Source organism: Ursus arctos, unplaced genomic scaffold (genome assembly GCF_023065955.2).
Source record: "Ursus arctos isolate Adak ecotype North America unplaced genomic scaffold, UrsArc2.0 scaffold_24, whole genome shotgun sequence".
Classification (NCBI taxonomy): domain Eukaryota; kingdom Metazoa; phylum Chordata; class Mammalia; order Carnivora; family Ursidae; genus Ursus; species Ursus arctos.
In genome coordinates, this window is record NW_026622919.1 from 40,801,612 (window position 1) to 40,825,145 (window position 23,534).

The 23,534-nt window shown below is 54.2% G+C and overlaps 2 protein-coding genes across 3 annotated transcripts in view; one reads left to right on the forward strand and one right to left on the reverse strand.

Moving 5' to 3' along the window:
- Positions 1-450: 450 nt before the first annotated feature.
- TRAF4 (TNF receptor associated factor 4) lies at positions 451-6,677 on the forward strand. Its single transcript, XM_026517728.4, has 7 exons — positions 451-684; positions 3,788-3,839; positions 4,433-4,537; positions 4,609-4,770; positions 4,861-5,022; positions 5,116-5,271; positions 5,529-6,677. Exons 1-7 carry the CDS (start codon positions 542-544, stop codon positions 6,159-6,161), a joined length of 1,413 nt encoding a protein of 470 aa, XP_026373513.1. The 5' UTR covers positions 451-541; the 3' UTR covers positions 6,162-6,677.
- A 15-nt stretch (positions 6,678-6,692) lies between these two features.
- The window catches only part of FAM222B (family with sequence similarity 222 member B), a 77,835-nt gene continuing 60,993 nt past the window's right edge, over positions 6,693-23,534 (reverse strand). For both annotated transcript variants that reach the window (XM_026517730.4, XM_026517731.4), the window contains exons 2-3: positions 19,831-19,952; positions 6,693-12,821 (exon numbers count right to left, since the gene is read on the reverse strand). In XM_026517730.4, coding sequence (XP_026373515.1) covers positions 11,215-12,821; positions 19,831-19,912 — 1,689 coding nt within the window. In that variant the 5' untranslated portion in view covers positions 19,913-19,952 and the 3' untranslated portion in view covers positions 6,693-11,214. The remainder of the gene's footprint in view (positions 12,822-19,830; positions 19,953-23,534) is intronic.

The window sequence follows — 23,534 nt, forward strand, 5'->3', positions numbered from 1 at the left end:
CAGCGCCCAGCTCGTCTTCCCCGCGCCAGCCGAGCTCCCCAGATCTGGTTGCCAGGCTTCGGCTGCCTAGCACCTGCAAACTGGAGTCCCGGGCCTCGGGGCGACACATGGCCCCCCGAGACCGAGCTGTTGACTCTGGAGAAGCGAAACTTTGTGGCGCGGCCCAGCCCGGCCGCCGGTGCCCTCCGCCCCATCCAGCGTCAGGGCGCCCCCAGCCCCGGGGAGAAGTCGAGCCACGATCTCTCTTCCGAAAGGGAGCGAGGAGCCAGCGCTCGGTGGAGGGCGCCAGGCTGGCCGCCCGCCGACCCCGAAGCCGAGAGCCCGCGAGGTGGGTGGGAGCTGGATGCGGTGGGCGCTAGGACCGCGCGGGCGCGGCTCCACCCCCTCTTCCGGCGGGCGGGCTCGCGGGCTCGGGGGCTGGGCGCAGGCCGCGGCCGCCAGTCGGCGCCGCCCGGAGCCGGGAGCGCGGCCGGAGCGAGGCGCGGGCTGTGGGGCCGCCGCGTGCCCGGCCCCGCTTGCCCGTGCCCGCCGCCCGCCCGCCATGCCCGGCTTCGACTACAAGTTCCTGGAGAAGCCCAAGCGGCGGCTGCTGTGCCCGCTGTGCGGGAAGCCCATGCGCGAGCCGGTGCAGGTTTCTACCTGCGGCCACCGCTTCTGCGACACCTGCCTGCAGGAGTTCCTCAGGTGCGGGCCGGGGGGAGCGGGGAACGGCCGTGGCGGTGGCCGTGGCGAGGGGGGACGGCGCGTGGGGAGGGGCCCAGGCCGGAGGCGCGCCGGGCCTTTGTCTGCGCCTTGGCTCGGTGACCTCAGGGGCGCCCACCGTGACGTCACGGGGCGGCGGTGACGTCAGGCCCCGAGGGAGGACCCCACGCAGTAATCCTAAGGGTCCCGGGGCCCTTGGGAAGAATTCCGTGCCTGCCGGCGGGGAGGAGGCAGCCGAAGACGCCCTTCCTGACCCGTGGCAGGCCCTCCCCCTCACCTGAAAGCAGGAGCGGCCTCATTCTTGAACTTTGAATCCGTGCGGGAAGAGGAGGCCAGAACCCTCTGTCCCGCCCAGTACCTTAAGCTCCTGGAGTTTTCGCCCATCTCACCCCTTCTGATCCTAAGAGCAATCCGAGAACGGCAGCTATTGTTCTCCCATTTCACAGATGGTGCAACAAGAGATAGAAAGAAAGCCTGCGACTTGCCCACGGTCACACAATTACTTAAAGGGTTAACTGGGATTTAAGCCGGGCTGCTTTTGGTCACACAACAGAGGGAAGACTGTGACACTACAGATCGCCCCTGAAGCAGTGGAGCCCCTCGGGTGTCCCTCCTCGCCCCTGGGAATCTTGAGTACCAAGGATGGTCCGTAAATCGTGAGGGAGGGGGTCGCACTCTGGGTGTTACTGAACCAGGGATCTAGGTGACCCCTTGGCTCTGAGGCATCTGTTGAGTTCTAGGCGCTCTGCGGTGTCCTCGGTCTAAACTCCTTCGCTGGAGATGGTCAGGCCCGGGTGTGGGGAGGCGAGATGTGGGAGCCCCCACTCCTGGGGAGGTCGTGCCCCAAAAGCACGGAGGAAAGCCGGCTCAGCCACTGCCGCCTGTCTGGAGGCTGTTTGCTGAGGGGAGCTAGGGGCCCAGGCAAGGAGCACTTCTGGGGCTCCTACCTATCGTGCCCCCCCCCTCCGCCCTCCGCAGCCCCTCGCTAGCGGAAATCTCAGCAGGCCCTTTGTTTTCAGTTCCCCACAGCCTGGGCCGGCTCCTGCCCTCACAGATGCTCCTGCGAGAGCTGCTGCTCCCCCTCCTCCTTTTCCCTCACCCTCCTCTCTCCGCCCTCCTCCCCTCAGTGTGCACACATACTCCCCTGCAGACACACAGTCCCATTGTCTTGTGCGGTGCCCTTCCCCGGCCCTCTGGTTTCCAGATGAGGCCAGCTGAGCCCCTGCCCCCACTCGCAGCTGACCCACCCTTACTGCCTCGGAGGGAGCAGGGGAGGGGGCTGTCAGGCCGTTTCCCTCCACCTCCTCTGCCCCTCTCCCCAGCTTCTGCCCCTCCCCCTCCCGGAAATCCCCTCTTCCTCTCCCACAGCCCCCTCCCCCCATCCTGTTTTCTCCCCTGGGCCTGGGCCTCCACTGCACAGCCTGGAGCAGTCTCGGCCCCTGCCTCTCCCCTCCCCTAGCCCCTGAGCTGTGCAGCTGAGGCCCCCCCGAAGGAAAGAAGTGGTTGAACAGGCTCTGTCCCTCACCACCATCCCCTACCCTACAAGCAAGGGTGTCCATAGCCCTGGCGGAACCTTTGTCCTGGCTGGGCCCCAAGCCGCTCTGGCTAATCTGCCTGAAGCCTGGGGACTTGCTTTAGTCCCCTCCCTGTCTCCCAAACCACTAAATCAGCACATTCCTGAAGCAGCCAAGCAGACCCCTCCCCCATGGCCCACCCCTCTTTCTCCATGCCTGCCAGGGCTATTACTCAGGTTGGCCTAGGAAGGCTGGTTGCCCTGTGGGTATGGGCACACCTCTTCAGTGCCTGGGCATGTATTGTTCTTGGCATTGGTGCCCTGGCCAGTGGTGGTAGTGGGGTCAGGGGAGGTAGGTGCTAGAAATCTTTTGGGCACCTGGGGTATGAACTGCCCAGGTCCTACAAAGTACCATCATGGACAGGGCTGCCATGTGGCTTCCGCTTCCTCCTCGATTTCTGCCTCCCACCTGCCTGACTCAAAGCTGCCAGGAATGCCATGCCTGAGGGCCTTCAGCCCTACTGGGTGAGCCCTCGCCCTGCCTAGGCCATGGCAGGTGTGTGTGACTGGTCCTGGCCAGGGTCAGGAAGTGGGGATTGGCGCAAGGTGAGAAAGCTTTCAGAGCCTGCCCTACGGTGACCAGCCTTGGCTGAGCTGGCCTGGAGGGGTTTCTTGCCCCAGCCTCTCTCCTGTGTGTACAGTGTAGTGGAAGCTATGTGAGCTGTGGAATCAGACATCCAGGTGCTGCTTTTCCTGTGCGTTTCAGTTCTTTCATGTGCAAGATGGGGGTATGCAGCCCCTTCCCAGGGGCAGGTGGTTAGGACTGGATAGGACTGTAAACAGTGCCTTAGGGTGAGCCTCTCCTCTTTGCTTTAGAAGACACACCCTCATGGGAGGAGGGAAGGGATGGGATAAAGTGGCCCCTAACTGACCTTTGCTCTGGGTCTTGGACATGAACCCTAATGGGGGCTGGGGAGCCCTGCCACTTAATCTCAGCCCGTCGCTGCCCCCCCATCCCATCCCCCCAGCCAGTGAAAACTAATGGTGGTGGAGTGCAGGTGTCCTGTTCTTTTCCAGTCCAGCTGCCCTCCTGGGGGGAGGGGTACCAGCCGCCACCTGTTGGCCAAATGCTGTCTGAGGCAGCTGTCTGCCTCCACTGGGCCCAGAGCCCCTCTCCCCAGGACAAGAGCTGGGATCTTCTGGGGTCTGGCTGACAACAGGTCTAGTGAGGGGGAGGGAGGGAGGACGGTTCTCAGTAGGCACAGACCCAGGGGAGGGTGGGGGGGGGGGGCGGGGACAGGGCTGCAGGTCCCCAGGGGAAGACAGAGGACACTTAGGCCGGCGGTGGCCAGCAGAGGGAAGGAGCGAAGGCTTCAGAGCAGCACAGCAGGGACCACCAAGGGCCTGTCTGCATCTGAGGCTTCAAGGACCAAAAAGGGGGCAGAAAGCGGAGGGGCGGCTCACCCTGTGCTTGCAGCCGGAGTCCTTGAAGGGACCCTTGAGGGGGTGAGTGGGGCCTGGGTTCCCCCTTCCCAAAGCTGAAGCCTGACCCTGTCCCTTCCCCCTTCACAGTGAAGGAGTCTTCAAATGCCCTGAGGACCAGCTTCCTTTGGACTATGCCAAGGTGAGTCCACAGTGCCAGGCAGAGGCCCAGGTTACAGGCTTTTGCCCTTGGTGGAGGCTGGAGCTGCTGGCAGCCAGTTGGCTCAGGGCCAATGTCAACTCCGTACTGTGGAATCATGTGCCCCCACAAAGGTGGCCTCTTCCCTCCCACTGGGCCAGTTTGCAAATGAGGCCAGTGTTTGCCCTGGAGGGCAGGCACAATGCCCGGCCTGTGGGGGTGCACAGAGCTGCTCTGTGCCCAAAAGAAGTGCTCCCCTCCCCTTCGGGTGGCAAGCCAGACCCGTGGCTGACGGCCAGGACCCCTCTACCAGGAGGAAGGAAGCAGAGGATGTGGAGGGCTGCCTGGAACTGAGCAGGCTGATTGGCTGCCACTCCAAAGGGAGTGTCATGTGCAGGCATACTGGGGACCCTGGTATCGAGCTTTGCCGCAGATAAGCACCTGCTGGGCCTTTCATCCCTGGGCACGGGAATACAGCTCAGGAGAGCCTGTTACTGCCGCTATGGTCCAGCTAGGCTGTTGGCGGGGGGGTGGGGGAGTGTAACTGGGGACTGTAGCAGGCTCTGACCCTGCATGGTTCCTCCGCATCCACCCAGATCTACCCGGACCCCGAGCTGGAGGTACAGGTCTTGGGCCTGGCTATCCGCTGCATCCACAGCGAGGAGGGCTGCCGCTGGAGCGGGCCACTCCGCCACCTGCAGGTGAGTTTCTCCTGTGCAGGGAGGGGCCGACCCCTTTCCTGGCAGGCACTCACTGCCTCCTTTGCCACCAGAGCCACCTGAATACGTGCAGCTTCAATGTCATCCCCTGCCCCAACCGCTGCCCCACCAAGCTGAGCCGCCGGGACCTGCCTGCCCACCTGCAGCACGACTGCCCCAAGCGGCGCCTCAAGTGCGAGTTCTGCGGTTGCGACTTCAGTGGGGAGGCCTTTGAGGTGAGCAGGGGCCTGGCTGAGGGGCGCGGGAGAGTGGGGCGCCCACCAGCCCGGGGAGCCCTCACCTCGGCCTCTTGGGCGTCTCCGCAGAGCCACGAGGGCGTGTGCCCCCAGGAGAGCGTGTACTGCGAGAACAAGTGCGGGGCCCGCATGATGCGGCGCCTGCTGGCCCAGCACGCCACCTCCGAGTGCCCCAAGCGCACCCAGCCTTGCACCTACTGCGCCAAGGAGTTCGTCTTCGACACCATCCAGGTGAGGCCCTTCCCGAGGGGTGAGCGGTGGGCGGGGAGCGGGGGGCGGGGAGCTCAGCTGCTGACCGCCGTGTCTCTGCCTCTGCGGCCCTAGAGCCACCAGTACCAGTGCCCGAGGTTGCCCGTGCCCTGCCCCAACCAGTGTGGCGTGGGCACGGTGGCTCGGGAGGACCTGCCTGGCCATCTGAAGGAGAGCTGCAGCACGGCCCTGGTGCTGTGTCCCTTCAAGGACTCCGGCTGCAAGCACAGGGTGAGCCGCCCCTCCGCTTTCTGCCCCCTTTTTGGTCCTTGAAGCCTCAGATGCAGACAGGCCCTTGGTGGTCCCTGCTGTGCTGCTCTGAAGCCTTCGCTCCTTCCCTCTGCTGGCCACCGCCGGCCTAAGTGTCCTCTGTCTTCCCCTGGGGACCTGCAGCCCTGTCCCCGCCCCCCCCCCCCCACCCTCCCCTGGGCCTGTGCCTACTGAGAACCGTCCTCCCTTCCTCCCCCGACCTGGGGCTTGGCCGACAGTGCCCTAAGCTGGCGATGGCACGGCACGTGGAGGAGAGCGTGAAGCCACACCTGGCCATGATGTGCGCCCTGGTGAGCCGGCAGCGGCAGGAGCTGCAGGAGCTGCGGCGGGAGCTGGAGGAGCTGTCGGTGGGCAGTGACGGCGTGCTCATCTGGAAGATCAGCGGCTACGGACGGCGGCTTCAGGAAGCCAAAGCCAAGCCCAACCTCGAGTGCTTCAGCCCGGCCTTCTACACGCACAAGTACGGCTACAAGCTGCAGGTGTCTGCGTTCCTCAATGGCAACGGCAGTGGGGAGGGCACACACCTCTCGCTCTACATCCGCGTGCTGCCAGGTGCCTTTGACAATCTCCTTGAGTGGCCGTTCGCCCGCCGTGTCACCTTCTCCCTGCTGGATCAGAGCGACCCTGGGCTGGCCAAGCCACAGCATGTCACTGAGACCTTTCACCCCGACCCAAACTGGAAGAATTTCCAAAAACCGGGCACTTGGCGGGGCTCCCTGGATGAGAGCTCTCTGGGCTTTGGGTATCCCAAGTTCATCTCCCACCAGGATATCCGCAAGCGAAACTACGTGCGGGATGATGCCGTCTTCATCCGTGCCTCTGTTGAATTGCCCCGAAAGATCCTCAGCTGAGTGCAGACGGGGCTCCCGGAGAAAGGGAGGGTGGAATATGACCCCAGTCAGGAACTTGGCTGAACCCGGAGAGGGGGCCGGACCCCCTTTCAGCCTGTTCTGCTGCCTGGGTTCTGTTCCCCTCTTCCCCCTCCCACCTTCCCTACCACCCTCAGGTGCCTCCTATTGGTGCTTCAGCCCTGGCCTCTGGGTGGGAACAGGTCTTGGGGTCATCAAGGGCTTGGGAACAAGTGATCCCAGGGTCTGTCTCTTCTCCTGGGCGGGAAGAAAGACCTGCCTTGGTGCCGGCCACACTCTACCCGGGACTGAGGTGCCTGCTGGTGCTACGTCCCAAGAGCCATAGTGGGCGGGGGGGGAGTTGGGAAAGTGAGGGGTAGTTAAAAGAATCTGTCTTGAGATCTGATTTCTCTTCCTCTTTCCCCGGCTGTGCCCCCTCTGGTTATTTATTTACTTAGTGCCAGGAGGGCACGGCAGGGGAGCCCTGGTTTTTAATAAATCCTGAATTGTATTTATTAACTTGGTTCCAGCCTGACTTATCTGGGATGGTTAGGGCCCTGGAAGGCTGGGCCCAGCTGTGAAGGCTCAGGGCCAGTCGGGCTGCTGCTTGCCACTCTCCCCTGCCGGTTCGCCCTCTGGTGGACGACAGAGGAGCTGCATCAGGCTTTGTGCGGGACGCAGTTGCCTGCTGCTGCCGTCTGGTGGCTAAATGGGGGAGGTGCAGGCTCCGAACGTTCTATAAGCCTGGAGTCCCTGATCCAGCCATACCCCACCCGACAGTGTTTCTGCCGAGGTAGGTCTTTCTTGGTCTAATGATAGCTGTCGTGTGGCAGACACTGCTCAGCGCTTTACGTACATGACTTCGTTTAATACAACAGGCAAATGAAATCCCTTTTACCACCATCCTAAAAGAACCCATCTCAGCCGGCTGTAGTGAAGACTTCTAAGACCACAGTACTTGTTCCCAGCACAAAATATGTGCTTGTCAGAATGTTAATCCGGCTCCAAAGCCCAGCCCATGCCCAGGGAGTAAGCCGAGCCAACGGCTTTTTGAGGTGTCAACGCGCCTGGACTTCCTCCTCTGCATGTTTACTTTCCCATACGGGCCTCAGTGAGTGCCTGGGATTACCCACACTCGGCTGATGAAATAGGCACGAGCCGTGAACTGACTTCTCAGCGAACTTTGAGCTGCTTTGAGACGGCCGGGGTTGTTTGAAGCTCTAGCAATCCCTGGTGGACTAGCTCCCTTTAATTGTGGCGGTGGAGTTGGGTTCGGATCCTTGCTGTGCTTGCTTTTTGGCAAGTTGCTCTGTACATGGGGCACCGTTAGTCTCATTGGTAAAATGGGAGTACTCCTGTTCCCCTAGACTTGTAAACTTTACGATTAATCAGCATCAAGTCCCTTACTCTTCTTGCTTGGCCCTGGGAAAAGGACCGGTGTGTGGCAACTATTACCTAACAGCGGAAGGTTCGAGGGCTGGGGTTTTTGCCTTCACTCTTACACATACGGGCTGAGGTGAGAAGAGCCCTCGTTAGGTGACGGGCTAGGACAGTCGACACAGCCAGCCTGAGGAACCAAACACCAGCTCACCCTTTAAAAGGTCAAATTCACTGACCTAGGGGAAGATGGGGCCCTGGTCGCCTTGCTGAGAAAGTAAAGACTGCCCACTCCCCAGATAAGCCATCTTGGTACAGCGATGTCTGGAAGCCGGGAGGGAAAAGCAGGGGCTCCAGCGAACGGCTGCTCTGCAGCTCCTGCGGCCGGCGAGAGGGGGGACCGCCCGTCCAGCATCAGCTTTCCCGTGGGCTCCCTCTGCTGGCAGGACTGCCATGCTCCGCTCTAGGGGCGCGTGCACAGGGAAGGTCGAATGGCGCCTCCTGGAGTTGTGTGCAACAGTGGGTGTCGTGGTTGACCCCAGACCTCCTCATTCCAGTGCGGTTGCAGGCAAAATGGGACTCCATAAGCACCTGCCCAAAGAGGCCAGACAGCGGGTTCACCTGTCTACCCTAGCGGGGTGACCCTGGGCTGACTGCAGGTATGTGACCCAGGCAGGTGGCTTGCTTTCACAGGGACAGCATGGAGTAAAGGAAGAAGGGCGCCCCAGAGACCGGCATGCTCAGAAAGGGACTGGACTTTGACGACTCCATCTGAGGGGCTGCGTCACGTGTTACAGATCACCGCACCTATTACCTCCACCAGTCAGAGGCCCTCAAAACTTCCAAAGTGCTGGCGGTGGGGCGCCTGGGTGGCTCAGTGGGTTAAGCGTCTGCCTTCTTCTCAGGTCATGATCCCAGGGCCCTGGGATCAAGCCCCCATGTCGGGCTCCCTGCTCAGCAGGAGTCTGCTTCTCCCTCTCTGTGTCAAATAAAATCTTTAAAACGTAAGTGCTGGAGGTGGGAGAAGGGGAAGGGGGGGACATTTCGTCTTCAGCTGGCTCATCAGCAAAGCAGATCCCTTTCTCAATGGTCCTTGGAGTGCAAGCGGCAGCACACACGGCCGGCCGTGCAGGGCAGCCCCGGGAGAGGCCCCGGGTGCCGGCTGCAGTGCACCGCCCCGTGCCTTCCAGTCACCACGGACCCGCTCTGGGCTCACGGACCGGGAGGGCTTCGGAGTGGGACAGACACTATACAGCTGCCCTCTGAAAAATAAGGACTGGCTTTCCTTCTGGAAATGAGATGTCAGAAACCATTACAAGAAAAATCACCTCAAACATTCGCAGCATTCAACGAATAGGACAAGATCAGAAGGTGAGTTTTTTCTTTTTACTGGTTTATAATAATCTTAAAAACCCCATCACACCCATAAACCACCACAGGTGAGAAGATGAGGGAGATGGAGAATGAATGCTACAGTATGTGGACAGCGTAGGGAATCAGGTGTTCCCTAGGGGCAGTGTGGGATGGAGGCAGGGAGTGTGGACAGGAGGCCCTGGCTTGGACCCTTATTGCTGGTTGGGGGTTGGCTGGCAGAGGGGGAGAGGGCTCAGGGTGAACTGGGAAACATCTCACACCAAAGGCAAGGGCAGTTGGGAGGCTGGGGGGGGGGGTCACAGTACATTTTCCATGCAGACTAGGGGTGGGAGTGAGAGCTTCAGAGATTTGCACCCCTACACAGGAAGAGATTTGAGGGACTGAGGTTTGATTTAAAGCCCCCAAGTTGGTGTCTGGTCCAATTTCCTAAGATGGCAGCTCACCTTTCGGGGAGAGGCATTGGAAAAAATTACGGCAAAAATATCTGGTTTGGAGGTCAAGCGAGGGATAAAGGGAGACAGTGGTGCTCTTTAAATATAACTCCAAGAAGCGAGAACCAGAAGGGGGCCCTGGGTGAGACGGTGGACGCCTTGGGGGGAGGCCCTGCACCAGAAGTTGCAGGTGCCCCTGAGAGCTCGGGGACAGGGAGGTACCAGTGTTCACAGATGGCAGGGAAATCAGGAACAATAAATTAGGACTTCATGTTGCTATCATTTGGCATAACACAATCAGGCATTTTTTCTTTTTTTTTTTTTTTCCTCTTTTTAAATATAAGGCAACTTGCCAACACATAATTTAAAAACTGGTCTTCAGTCACATTGCTTCAGATCACTAGAGAATTTCTGGCTAAAGAACAGTAGATAGTATAGTAAACAAAACCCCAAATCTTAAATAAGAACATCAGCTCACGTTCCCCAGAGACAAGAGGAAAGGTAAGGGCTTATTTGGTTGGGAAAAAAAAAGAGCACGACTACGTATCTTTAACAGAAGGGTGCAAAAAATTACAAAACATGATCTAAATTGAAAGTTACAGAAAAGTTTTAAATTTCTAGCCAACTATTTGCCACTTGGGAATGAGACAGGCTGAGCATGGGGTGAAGGATGGGCGCGTGAAGGGCGGGCAAGGGCAGGAGGGGCTGCTTCCCACAGAGGTCCGCCTCCAGCTGTTAGAGACATGCTCAGTCGGTAAAGGAAGAATTCAAAGAGCTTAAGGCTTTGTGTTTTGTTTTTTTTTTTTTCTTTCTTCATTAAACTGAGGGGCTGCAAAAGGAGGTGACAAGAGGGTGAATGTACCTGTGGGGCCGCTCACACAACGCTACTCAAACCCACACGACATTCATACAGAAACAGGACATTTAAAACTTACAGTGTAGAGCAGTATTCTTAGCCAGTGTAGACAGAACCAAACGGTTTTTTTTTTTTTTTTTTTTTTTGGTGTTTTTAATTCCGAACTCCAATGTGATCATCCTTTACCTACCTAGTTCAAGACTCTGTTTTGTTTTGCTTGCTTTCTGGAGGGGCATGGGGGATGGGAGCAGCAGACAGTAGCAGAGACAACAGTGAGAAAGCGATCTTGGCTATGCTGAACGGTCACTACCTTACTACCTTTCTCTAGGGCTGGAAGGGGGACGGTCAGGAACTGAGATACCAATACGAAGATCTTCTCCCCGTGCCTCAAGGCTACGGCCGGGTGCCTGCAGGGTGCCCTTGAGAAGCGTAGCAAGGACAAGTGCAGAGGCTGGGATCAAGGCAGGCGTACAACAGAGCCCTGAGGAATGGAGAGGGGCGGGAGGAGGTGAAGACTGGGTCAGTTCTGATTTGAGATCTTTGGGTGAATAAGGAATTAGCTTCCAGAGCACTTGGGAAGTCTGGCTTCTTAGTCCCAAAGAGACAGAGACAGACAGGGAGAGGCCTAGCTGAAGGGGCTGGGCACCAGAGTCACCTCTCCAGGGCCCTGCCCCTCCCCCCACCCCAGTCCTAAGGAAAAGAGGCAGAGACAAGACGGGAGGTGGCTGGTGGGAAATGGCCAAGGCAAAGGGACTGATAGGCAGCAGAGAGAAAAGCCTGGAGTGGGTTAGGTCCTCACATAAACCCAGAAGCTGCTGGGGATGGTGGAGGACAGGATGAGGGCACAGGGGAAGCCCCCGCTGTCCTAAATGAGATCCCACCAAGTTCCCTTTCTTAGACATCTAAGAATGATCACATTGGAGCAGCGCAATTTTGAAACTACCCAATAACTCAAAAGTAAGTCTCGACCTAAGAGGGTGATGTACGATGTGTAGCTTGTGGAGGGCACCAGAGCTCCCTATCTATACCCGGGGTGCTGAATATGAAGATTTCGACTATCTGCGGGATCAGGGGCTCGGTTGCCAGGGGCTCGGTGGGCCTTGCTCAGCATTGCCAGGCTCTGTTCTCGAAAGCAGGCCTGCTGGAAATCCCCGCTTAGGTAATCCACCGTTTGCATCAGGCTGTTCTGGCTTGCCACTGGACCGCCCCCGGTCCCTGCTCGGTAGTGGGCCCCAGCAGCCGTCCCACAGTCGAGGGGTGCACCCGTGGGCTGCCCACCATGGAACGGCATGGCGAGGTCCTGAGACCCCGAGCTGTCGCTATTGGGGGTGGGCAGAATGTTGTTCCACAGGGGTTGGAAGTAGTGACCATTGGGGTAGGCCAATGGGGCTGCCAGGCCGTTGACGGGTGGGGATGGGGTTGGCTTCTCCAGGGGTGGCTTCAGATGGAAGGACTGTGCCAGGCAGAGTTCCTGCGGGTAGGCAGGGGCCTTGCCCACAAAGCCGGGCCCTGCCAACTCACGTCCTGCCGCATGCTTGCCTGTCAGGCCAGGGGCCGGCGTCCCCCCGGCCTCACTGCACATCTGCTGTAGATGGGCCAGCTGGTGCTGGTTCCAGGCGACTGGCTTGAGGTCGCTAGGGTAGCCAGTGGGGGCTCGAGAGATGCCCGCGGGCAGGTTGACAGGGCCTGTGGCAGGCAACGCGGCCGTAGCCGCATGGGTGTGCTCCATGGGATTGACCACACATGAAGGCATTGGCGTGGGGACGCTGTGGGTTGACACCCGGGTGCTTGCATTGATGAGCAGACTGCGGCTAATGGGGCTGGGGTTGGCAATCTGGCCCTCGCACACTGAGGTAGTGCTGATGCCTGCCCTCGTCTGGCAAAACTGGCTGATCTGGTGCACGATGCTGCTCAGGTCCGGGGGCTGGCTGTGCTGCAGGGTGGCCGCCATCGAAAGGGGGATGGTTGAGGTAGACACGGTCACATTCGGGGGAGCATCTGAGTCTGGCATCTTCCGACCTCCATGCAGCAAGGGATTGGGGGGGTGCTGGAGACCCTGGTGAGACAGGGCTGGAGGGTGGACCAGGCCCTGGGCTTGGGCCAGGGGCTGAGGGTGGCCCAGGCCCTGAGGCTGCTGGAGGCTCTGAGGGTGGGACAGCGCCTGGGGTGGCGGGATACCCTGAGGGTGCTGCAGCGTCTGGGGAGGGGCATGGGCCAGGGTCTGTGCATGCTGCAGGGCCTGCTGGCGGGCCAGAGCCTGGGCCTGGGGGTGGGCTAAAGTGCTGGGTGCCGCAGGAGCGTAGGGCGCCACCGGGGGGTTCATGATGGCCTCAGGGAGCAATCGGGCTCGGGTGCCGTCAAAGTCCTTGAGTATGCTTTTGGCTGGCACTTTGACAATGGCAAGCAGGCCTGCCTTGGTGGCAGCCTGAGTCGGGTAGGGGCTGTAGCGCTGGGCTGATGTGTCGAGGCCGTTCACAGTACGACGAACGTGTTTCCGCTGGGGAACCTTCACACTGTTGGGGAAGATTTTTATAGTCAGTGGGTTGTTTGCGACCTTCTTAGCATACGCGTCCAATTCGGCTGGGGTAGGGTAGTGAGCAGCTCTCATTTTCTGTGTAGTGTCCCCTAGAGAGAGAGAAGGGTAAGGAGAGCAAAGAAGGAGAGGGAGCTCATCAGTGCCAAGCCAACCAGCCCTTCTAGATTTCCCTTTTGAGGGCGGAGGGTGGAGCGGGGGATAAGGAAGTCAGCCCTGGTCATCTTAGACCCAGTCTCACTGAGCCCCCACAGTAACGAGCGCCGCTAACGTTTAGTCAGTACTTACAACTGGCCAGGCCTGGTGCTAAGGTGACAGGCCATCTCGAGGAATCCTTGCTCCTGCTTTAGAAGGCAGCTACAATCAGGATTCTCATTTATAAATGAGGCCACCAAAGAGCAGAACAGCAGAGTAACTTCCAAAGTCTCAGATTTTGGAGAGCCAGAACCTGGCCAGTTCTCACAAAGGTAACTGACGGTTGTCCCCCTACATGGCCCTCTCTCCAAGTTCCTACCAGCCTCTGCTGGCCTTGGGGGTGAAGGTTCTGCATGGAGCTGCTTGTCAGGGCCCTCTGCGGCCACTCAGTCCCTTCTCCATGACACCGTGGTAAAGAGGGCGCCCGCAGTGACGCCTCTTCAGTCTGCGGTGGCCAGGGAGGCAGCAGCTTCTCTTGGGCCTCGGCAGCTGGGGCGCAGTACCCCGGGGTGGGCATCCTGGCACAGCAAACAGGATGCTTTTTTTTTTTTTTCAGGAGCAGAGGAATAAGCTGCCAACATCCCTCCCCCTAGCCTCATGTCACGAGTTCACTTTTGTTTACAGCTCACTCTCTGCCTGATTGGGTGAGGATCAAAAGGCTGTATTTCCTTGTGGGGGGTGACAATAATGACAGGACAGCAGGGAGAGAGCTAAGAAGAAAGGATTCGGAGAATCTTTAAGTCCTAAGAGCCAAAAATAGTCTGTATTCGGCCCTTGTCAGCTGTCACTTTCCAAAATGAAAGAGGAAAAACCTGCCTTCCTTGGGAGCCTGCGGAAGTACCCACTCCGTGGGCCTCATTAAGTCAACAGTCTCTTTGTTCCCGTCTCCCGCGGCCACCCATCAGGGGGCTCCAGCCGATGGCGGACTTGCAGTCAAAAAGGAAAAGGTTCTGAGAACAAGAGCTCTCTAAGGATGCCAGGCTCCTGCAAAAGGTCTCAGCTGTTCTCCCTCTCTGAGGTAGGGTCTCTCCTAAGTATACACAGAAGGTGCTTAATAAAGGTTTGCTGAGAGAGTACGCCCACAGAGGAAGGGGCTTGGCGGGGAGCTCGGGCTCAGCTAGTGAACTCCCGCCCTACTCCCCCCCTTGCAGGAGGCAGGCAGGACAGAGCAAGGGAGGACTAAGCTGGCTGAATGCCCAGCTTGTGGCCTCGGCTGCCCCGGCCCAAGGAGACCCCGTTCAGTCATGTCGCTGGGCACCCACGGAAAGGGAGGCGGCTCAAGGAGTGTGCTGGGAGGGAGAGGGCACGGCCTTCATTTGGTAGCACTGGTGGTTAGCTGGGCAGCAACTGCTCAGAAAATGCTGCTCTTACAGGCGGGAAAAGGGAGCTCGAGTCCACGAGGCCCAGAGAGCTCTGGTCCCACGCTCACCCGGGCAGCTCTTAGCACCGGAGTGCAGGAGAGCCGTGCTCCCGGGCACAGTGCCGCAGCGCAGCACCCCCACGTCTGCCGTCCGCTTTGTGAACGCGCGCGGGACAGCCGCTCTGTCCACAGCTGAAATGTTTGTAAGATGCCTGCCAGGGAGCAGGTCTTAAAAGGATGAATGTGACAGTGACAGCTGAGGCCAGGAAGGAGAGGGAGGCAGAGAGGCCCAGGAGCCGTCTACCCACTAGGCAGCACCAGCTGCTGAGCAGCATCGAAGCCCCGAGAGCAGAGAGTGAGTTCTGCTGCTTCTTATAAGCCAACGACCCGCAAAGGGCTTCAGTCTCCATAGAGCGGGGCCATTTTCTGACCCTTGCTACATTCTCCTGGACCAGAAAATACCAAAAAATCCGGGATCGCTGACAGTCCCTCAAGACACCAGAATTCCATCACAAGCTGCCCAGACCGGCCACTGTACTTGGGTGGCTGACTGGTCGAAATCACGAGACACTCCTAGCCCAGCGCCTCAGCCAGAGCAGACGTGCAGAACGCTCGGTAAGCAGCGTCAGGACAGGTTCTGTTCTGACCGAACGACCGGGCTCAGCTGAGCAGATGGCAGTCAAAAGCTGCTGGGTTTTAGTTCGGACAGGTAATACAGGACTGCTCCGGGGCTTTCCTCCATGTTGGTGGGCTTCCCTCCTTGAAGGCCAAGTAAGAGAGAGTGGTACACAGCGGCATGCTAACTGATAAGCGTTCCTTTGTTCCAATTCAGTACCAAGTCTCAGGAATTTTTTTTTTCCTCCCCCTAGCAGAGGCAGAAGGCAGCTTGGCTTAATTCAGGAGTATGGAACGGGACACTTCTGAAGATTCGTTCTTTCTGTCCTGCTGATGCTGATGCTGACAGTGGTGATGGGGGCAGTCAAATCAAGGAATCAGAATCACAAGGAAGTAAGGGTGGGAAGGGTGGACACAGGCTATAGTATCTTTGTTAAGGAAGAATCTCAAGGATGAGATGAGTATACTGGATAAAAAAGAGGCGACACTCTTGGAATCCAGCACCACCCACCACCTCATGTATCAGACTTAAGCCTAGCCCTTAAAAAAAAGAACAAAAAAACACCAAGTTTTCTCAAGTTTATCTTTATCTCAGTCACACACAGGCAAGCTGGAAGCTTGCTTTCTTCTGTAACATCTGCCCCTAAGTGTACAGCTCACACACACCACAGCTTTGTAAGCAACTTACTTATTTTTTTAATTATTATTTTTTTAACTAAGCTCTATGCCCAACGTGGTGGGGCTCAAACTGACAACCCTGAGATCAAGAGTCGTCTGCTCTACAGACTGAGCCAGCCGGGCGCCCCTGTAAGCAACTTATTTAAACATCTGGTACCAAGGTTGTCATTAATCGGGACATAAGGCAGTGTGCAGATTAGGGGACCCGTGCTTAGAACGCAGAGAGATCCAGATTCCAGGACAGGCTTTATTATCTACTACTCAGGGTCTCAGTCATTCTTCATTTAAACAGGGATGATGCCTGCTATCATACCTCACAGAATTTTTTAAAAAAGAGTTTATTTCTTTATTTTATTTTAGAGCAAGAGCGAGACAGTGAGAGCGGGTGCACATGTGTGCACAAGTGGGGAAAAGGGGGGGAGGGCGTCCCAAGCAGACTCCATGCTGAGCGAGGAGCCCGATGCGGGCCTTGATCTCACCACCCTGAGATCACGACCTGAGCCAAAACCAAGTTGGACACTCAATCGACTGAGCCCCCCAGGCACCCCCATACCTCACAGAATTACTAAGATCAAGAGATTCAATGAACAGGAAAATGCTCTGTGAACAGGAACCATGACTATCAAAAGTTATTCAAGGATAGCAGGTTTGATTGAGTTTGCGCACAGACAGGAAAAGGTAACCTGGCCAAGAAAGTCCACTGGACTTGAGTCTGGGAGTTAAATGTAGCAGAAAGCAGTGTTATCTATTCCAGGGACTGCGGGGGGTGAGGGGGGATATCTCCCCGAATCCCAGCCTCCCCACAGGGGCCTCCCTGTTTATCCTTCTATTTTGAAGGTCAGAAGACACAAGTACCATATGCAGCAGGAAACTCTATCAATTGGTGGAGAAGCACAGGCAGTGTTTCAAACACTGGCTTTGGAGTCTGACCCAAGAGTGAGTTCTAGCCTAGTCCCTGAACAGTAATGTGACATTGGCAAGTGCTGTTCTACGTCTCCTCCTCCTCAAAAGAAAGATGAGACTTCTTGTAATGGGATTATAGAGGAACGAATGACAACACACATAAATACACTCAAAATTGTGTCTGGCACATAGTAAGCAATCAACAAATATTAGCTAGTATTTCTGAGATTTCTATGGGTTTTTCCAGTCACTGGGCCAATTCACCATTTCCAGGCCTTTCCACTAGGGGGCAGATATGCATAGAAAGTAGTAGTAAAACTGGGTAATTTTGATGTTTGTCTCAGTCCCTGATACCCTATAATGAAGGAGGGCAAAGTTGTTGTCTGAAAGATGATTTGAGGGGCACCTGGGCAGCTCAGTCAGTTAAGCGTCTGCCTTCAGCTCAGGTCCTGGGATCGAGCCCCAAGTCGGGTTCCCTGCTCAGCCAGGAGCCTGCTTCTCCCTCTCCCTCTGCTGCTCCCCTTACTTGTGCTCTCTGGCTCTCTGCCAAATAAATAAATAAAAATTTAAAAATAAATAAATAAGCAAATAAATAAATAGATGATTTGAGGACCAAGGACCTTTGGTCATTTCAGCCACTCACCTAGAAATATTTACTGAGCCACTATGACACACCTGATGGTGAGCTGGGGAAGTAAGAGCAGAGGCCTGGGGTTAATGAAGAAAAAAATGTTCAAAAACATGTTTTCTGGGGAATTGGGAAAAGATGGGTCAGGGAAAGTTCCAAAACAGCTGAGAAATCTCAAAGCAACTGACATCATGGAATATTCAATCTTTCAGAAAAGCTCTACGAGGGTATCCACCTAACCCAAACTGTGGTCCTCTATCACGTCCAGGACCCACCAAAGCCAAGGTGTTCCTTAATCCAGACTGCCCCACGGCAAATGCCACATCTAGGATGGGAAATGCATTACATTCTCTTACACACGAAGGAAAGGAAGGGGAGACGAGGAAATGCTGGAGTCAGAAGGGATCAATCGTGTGATTCTGTACCTGTAGTGGGTTTAGCCTGGGGAAAGCAATTAGCCAGGTGACTTGGAGTGCTAGCCAAGATGCCACATATCCCATCTCCGGACCCCTGATACAGCTCTCCTGCCTCAAGCTCTTACAGTATAAAGCACAATAATCTATAAACATTTGTACCCCATCCCTGACCCACCAGACACCAAGCTCTGTGTTTCTAACAACTCATAAGACCCTCCTGGGGATGAGGGGCAGAGAAAGGCTGAAGAGCAGAGTCACAAAACTGGGTTTAAGGTCTCTACAGCTGAGAGGTCTGGGCTCTGAGCAGGGCGCTGGTGCTGGTTCCCAAAGGAGAGAGTTTACGCTCCATCTCACCTTCAGGGTTCAATGCTAACAGCTATTAAGTGACATGGCAGAATTTTTTTTCTTATACATTTTGGGACAGGTGAGAGGAAAGCAAGTCAGCTTAAAACACCATCAGGCTTTCTTCTCTGCCAAGGCTTGGGTATAGTTAAGGATAGCAACCAAATGAGACGGAGGGATTCCGATACACTATTCCCCCAAACAAACAGACAAGCCTGAAACTAGGGAAGAAGGTTATCTCAATTCTTGAATAAAATTTGAAGACAGTGGTTGGCAGAGGCTACTTTGAGGCTGCTTTGGACAGAAAGGGAGTGGAGATCCGAAGTCAGCACCCAAGATAAAGCTGCCAATTTGCTTTTCCTCCCAAATGGCTCACCCTTGATATCCCATCTCTGGGTAAAGCTGTTTGAGTACATGAACCTAGAAGAAAGTCAGTGAGCTGCTCTGTCATGCTTCCAAGTATACTTCCTTCTCTAGTTGTGTCCCTGGAACCCCAAACCAGTCAAAATGCAGTTAGCATGCAGATTTCAGTGGCCAGGGAGCACATACAACTTTCTCACCCAATCATCATTTATTAAGAGAAAGACTGGAGGAAAAGCTGGTACAGCATAGCACAGTCTGCCTACTGGGTCAGGCAGCTGCAGAAGGAAGACTGTTACTTTCAGCTTTGTCATTACGTGAGTTGGATTCACTGGCCAAATTCCAGAACTAGCCAGGCTCTGAGTCTTACTTTCAAAGAAAGGAAGTCAAGAAGCTAGACCATTTTTAACTTCTGAAGATGATCTCACATAGCAGGGGTCAGCAAACTACAGCCTGTGGGGCCAAGATGCAGCTGCTGTGTTTTTGTAAAAAATTGTGTCAGAACACAGCCACGCCCATTCCTTTACATGCAGTCTACAGCTGCCTTTGCCCTACAACAGCAGCTCTGACTAGATCCAACAGGAACCATATGACCCACAAAACCTAAAATATTTGTTATCTGGCCCTTCAGAAAAAGTTTACCAGGCTCTGTCATAAAGGATTCGGGTAAGGTGCTGAAGCACCTTTTCTATTAAAGGGTAAGCCTAGATGCCTCATTGATTTTCCCTTTTGCTATGAAAGGAAGGTCTATCTCAAATTTAGGGCAGTATTTATACTTGAAGACACCGTACATGGTAATGAGATAGGAACAGAATCTTTTCCTTGTACGTCTTTGTAGTGGAGGGACAGAAGCCAGGGATCTGGGGCTCCTGGCTGCTCAGTCAGTAGAGCATATGACTCTTGATCTCGGGGTCATGAGTTCAAGCCTCACGGTGGGCATAGAGCTTCCTTAAAAAAGAAAAAAAGAAAAAAGAAAAAAGGAAAAGGAAAAGAAAAAAGATAGGAATCTAATAGTTCTCAAAAGTTCAATCTTGTGGGCAAGTTTATTAGCAGGAATATACCCAGAGAGACTGAGAAAGCTAGCTCCCTACCCCTTCCGGGGTGAAAGCTTCTTTACTTGTGAACCGAGGTCACTGGTTTGGCAGAGAGCAAAGCCAAAGGGAATGGTCTCCATGGTAGAGAATGCTCAGAGTCCAAAACGACAGGAAAGCGTAAATAGCTTGTTTCAGAAATACAGTGAGTAACCAAGAGTGTGAGTTTTCATTCGATTCCTCAGGGAGGCTCAAACTGGAACACCTTTTTGAAGGGTGACATACATACTCTGTGAGCTCCTATAGCTTTGTTGCTCAACAGATAGCTATCAGCAACAGTGACAATTCAGATGACATACACTGAGGAATCCTAGTATTTAAGAGGATCTCTCTCATCAGAAAAGTGTGCACATTGCTGACAAGTTTGCCAGCTGCTTTCCTGCTCTCTGTGCCGAAGAGTATCTCGGAGGTGCCAAAGTTCACGGTCAACATACCCCTGACATGCCTCTGTGATTACCCAAATGTAGGGACAAAATAAGGGTCACATCCTTCCCTGGGACCCAGATTACTTACATTTCTGAAGTCCAGTGTTCATCTGCGTGTGAGAAAGAAGCTGAAAGGACAGGTCACCTGGCCCTGGTAGACAGGCTAGCATGGCAGACTGGCATCAACACAACATGGGGCAGTCACTCACACTGCAATGAACGAAAAAACAAGGTCATAGAATACAAGGCAACTCACTCAAGGAAGATACCAGGGACATCGGATATGCGCAGCAGAGGCCCAAGTTTAGAGAGAGAATAAGCAATTTAATTAGAAGCCTGTTGGTTGAAAATACATCTATGTCGTTATCTGCAGCAACAATTTGCTCCCAACTATTACTAAGGCAAAACGATGTTTCAGTCAGCACAGACGCATGGGTGGGGAGAAATAAAAACTGGAAATACCTATCCACACAAATAACTGAAAATAAGGTGCATCTATAAAGTCTTTTATGTTCACCAGCTGTGGATGCACTTCTGGCACCAGCATTTCCTGTAGATGGCCTCTCCCTACTACTTTTGGGCAGGCCCACTGGATTGCCAGAGACACGGCATGCTAGCTCTCGTCTGAGACCGGGCTAAGGCAACAGCAGAAAGGCTAGGGCGGATTCTAACTGAAGTGAAGGGAAAAATGATTTCTCCCCGAAAATAGAACAGGGTTCCTGAAGAGAACTGGCCTTCATAGGTCCTGGCTCAGTCTATTTACAGACCTGATTGGGGCAGGGGCAGTCAGACATCTTCAGAAGCAGTGCAGGACCTGAGCTGTAAGCACCCAAAGTCTAACTTGCAATGACAGTAACCTGAGCTCACTTTTAGAAGGAAGAAGGGGGAAAACATCCTAGGAGACACAATAGCTACTGTTAAAGCAAATTCTGTTCGTAAGTTTCTGGGGATTTACCTTTCCTACTGCAATCACACAATTAGACCCCCTGGCCTCCAGGAAAAAAAAAAACAATTGCATTTTTCCCAGGATAAATCAAGGAGTTTGTAGGCTGCCAGCAGCCCTCTCTAGGCAAGTAATCCTGACATTAAGTCAAGATGGCACGGTTTCCTCAGTAATGTATACCAACAAGACCTGCCCAAGAAAGCAGACCTGATGTGGCCTTCTCTAGGGAATAAGCTCCCTGTGTACCAAGGACCAAGCTTTTCTCAAGCAAGCATATTGTACTAAAATACATGGAATTCCTTTTCCATACTGCAAAACCCAGAAATCCAGGTGGCATGTTAAAGCTTTAATCCCAACAAAAGACAAGTGGGGAAAGAGCTCGAGGGTTAAATAAAGACCACAAATCCTCTCTCTCTCTTTGGGGGCCCTCTCAGGTATGTGAAACTACCTTGTCACGATGAGTATCAGAGAGCTCCAGCTTGCGAGGCCAGGTAGCTGAAAAGATACTTTGTAAAAAGAGGCTGCTCAAACTGTGTCTAAGATAGCAACTGCAGAAAGAACTGAAGATCGAATGCCTCAATGAGAATCGAGCTGCCCCAGAGTTCTGGCACAGATTCCGCCTTTTCAGGTCTCCAGTGGGTGGGATAACAGAATGTACACAGTGAGCCAACTGCAGTGCCGCAAGAAATAAAAAGCCTTCTGTTGGGGTCGAATGACTGAGGTACTGCTTACAATCCCTTCCCTTGTGAAGTCTGTTCTTTATTTAATAACCTCTCCCCTATGGTCCTAATATAGGAGAGGGCAAAATCCAAGGAAAGGAAAGGGAATTAGCGAATACTAGAGCTTAATATTGTGAAATGGGCTGTATGAGGGGCATTAGTGAGGTTTTCTTAATTAGGTCTCCCAACCTTTCTTGGAGATAGGTAATAATTTCCCTTGTCATCTCCTCATCTCTAGCCTGGATCTCTACAGTAGCCTTCTAAATGGTTCCTCTGTTTCACCCTTGCCCCTATCAGCCAGTCTACTCTCCACACAGCAGCCAGAGTAATTTACTTTTTTAATTAGAAATCATATCGGCTCAAAAATCTCCAATGACTCCCCATCTCAATTCAAATACAATAAATAATCCTAACAGGTCCACGAGGCCTACCACGATCTGTTACTGCTACTTCTCTGACCTCATCTTCTAACTCCACTGCCCCTTCTTGCTGATTCTACTTTCAGCCACAGTGGTCTCCTTGCAGACCCTCCAATGAGCCAAGTACACTTCGCCTCCTTGCCTTGTACTTTATCCAGATAGCAGAGATGCTGTGATGATGGAGGTTCAGAGAACACATTCACTAAGCTGTCTTGCAGATACACTCTTCCCCTGTACTTTTTGGAATGAACCAATCTATGCACGATCACTGCAATCTCTGATATAACTATTAAATCTTGATGCCTACAACTAGAAGGAGATGAGTGTGGGGGGCTGTGGATCCTACAAGTTGACCATAACATACTGCTCCTCAAAACCGTAACTCTGGATTTCAATAGGAAGAGGAGACAATTAAACCAGATGAACTGCGGCAAAGACACAGTAATGGATTTATTAATAGTGAACAGAGGAGCAAAAAGAATAGCTGAATTCTGTAAAGACTCCAGAAAGTCAGGGCGCCTGGCTGGCTCAGTCAGTGGAGCATGCAGCTCTTGATCTCGGAGTTGAGTTCAGGCCCCATGCTGGGGCCTAGAGTAGTCATCTAGAGCTCAGGCCAAGTGAGCTCTCAGCTTACTGGAAGGAAAAAAGAAAAAAGAGAAGAAAGGAAAAAAGACTCCAGAAAGTCAATTTTTAGTTTGGACAGGAGAGGGTGAATGAGGAAGAAAGATATCAGAGCTTGGGGCCATGATGACATTCCCAACAAGAACCACCCAGCAAGTTTAGAAAACTCATCATCTAGGCTGCTACGAGAACAGCCTCCAATTTGTGACCCCTTCTTTAAGAGTTCAGGGATCTGGGGCGCCTGGGTGGCTCAGTTGTTAAGCATCTGCCTTCGGCTCAGGGCGTGATCCCCGCGTTCTGGGATCCTCTGCTGGGAGCCTGCTTCTTCCTCTCCCACTCCCCCTGCTTGTGTTCTCTCTCTCGCTGGCTGTCTCTCTGTCAAATAAATAAAATAAAATCTTAAAAAAAAAAAATAGCTCAGGGATCTATCTGCCATCCTTTCCCAAAGACTGCGCTCAGTACTTAAGGAAGAGTTCAAGCCCCTTAACCAGTTTCAACCAAAGTTAAGAATCAGATTCTGTGAGGGCAGGGAAGGCAGGGAATATGGCAAGGTCACAAGAGCTGTGATGAAACAGGAAGGCAGCATTCTAAAACCAGAACCCATTCTAGAAGCTGGGATGCACAATATAAAGTACTCTTCTAGAGGCCTGGTAGCCAGGCACAGGCCTTTTATTTAAAAACTTCAAACCAGGGGCCCCTGGGTGGCTTGGTTGATTAAGCATCCAACTCTAGATTTTGGCTCAGGTCATGATCTCAGGATCCTGGGATCCAGCCCCGTGTCAGGCTCAGGGCTAAGCGGGGAGTCTACTTGAGGATTTTCTCTCTCTCCCTCTCTGCCCCTCCCTCCACTCATACTCTCTCTGTCTCTCTCTAAAAATAAATCTTACACACACACACACACACACACACACACACAACTTCAAACCACCTACACATTCTGATTACCACCTGGCTTTTTCTAAAAAGCAAATTCCAATATAATTTTAACAGTTGTTACTTCCAGAAGCACAAGTACGGCCAGAAATCAACACGAGCACTACCTTCCGAAGGGACCTCCGAATTCAAAGTCCTGACTTCTCAACAGAATCAA

Coding starts and splice junctions, on each gene's coding strand:
- TRAF4 (XM_026517728.4), top strand. CDS start 542: ATGCCCGGCTTCGACTACAAGTTCCTGGAGAAGCCCAAGCGGCGGCTG. Junction 3,840..4,432: donor TTCCTTTGGACTATGCCAAG/GTGAGTCCACAG, acceptor GCATCCACCCAG/ATCTACCCGGACCCCGAGCT. Junction 4,771..4,860: donor TCAGTGGGGAGGCCTTTGAG/GTGAGCAGGGGC, acceptor GCGTCTCCGCAG/AGCCACGAGGGCGTGTGCCC.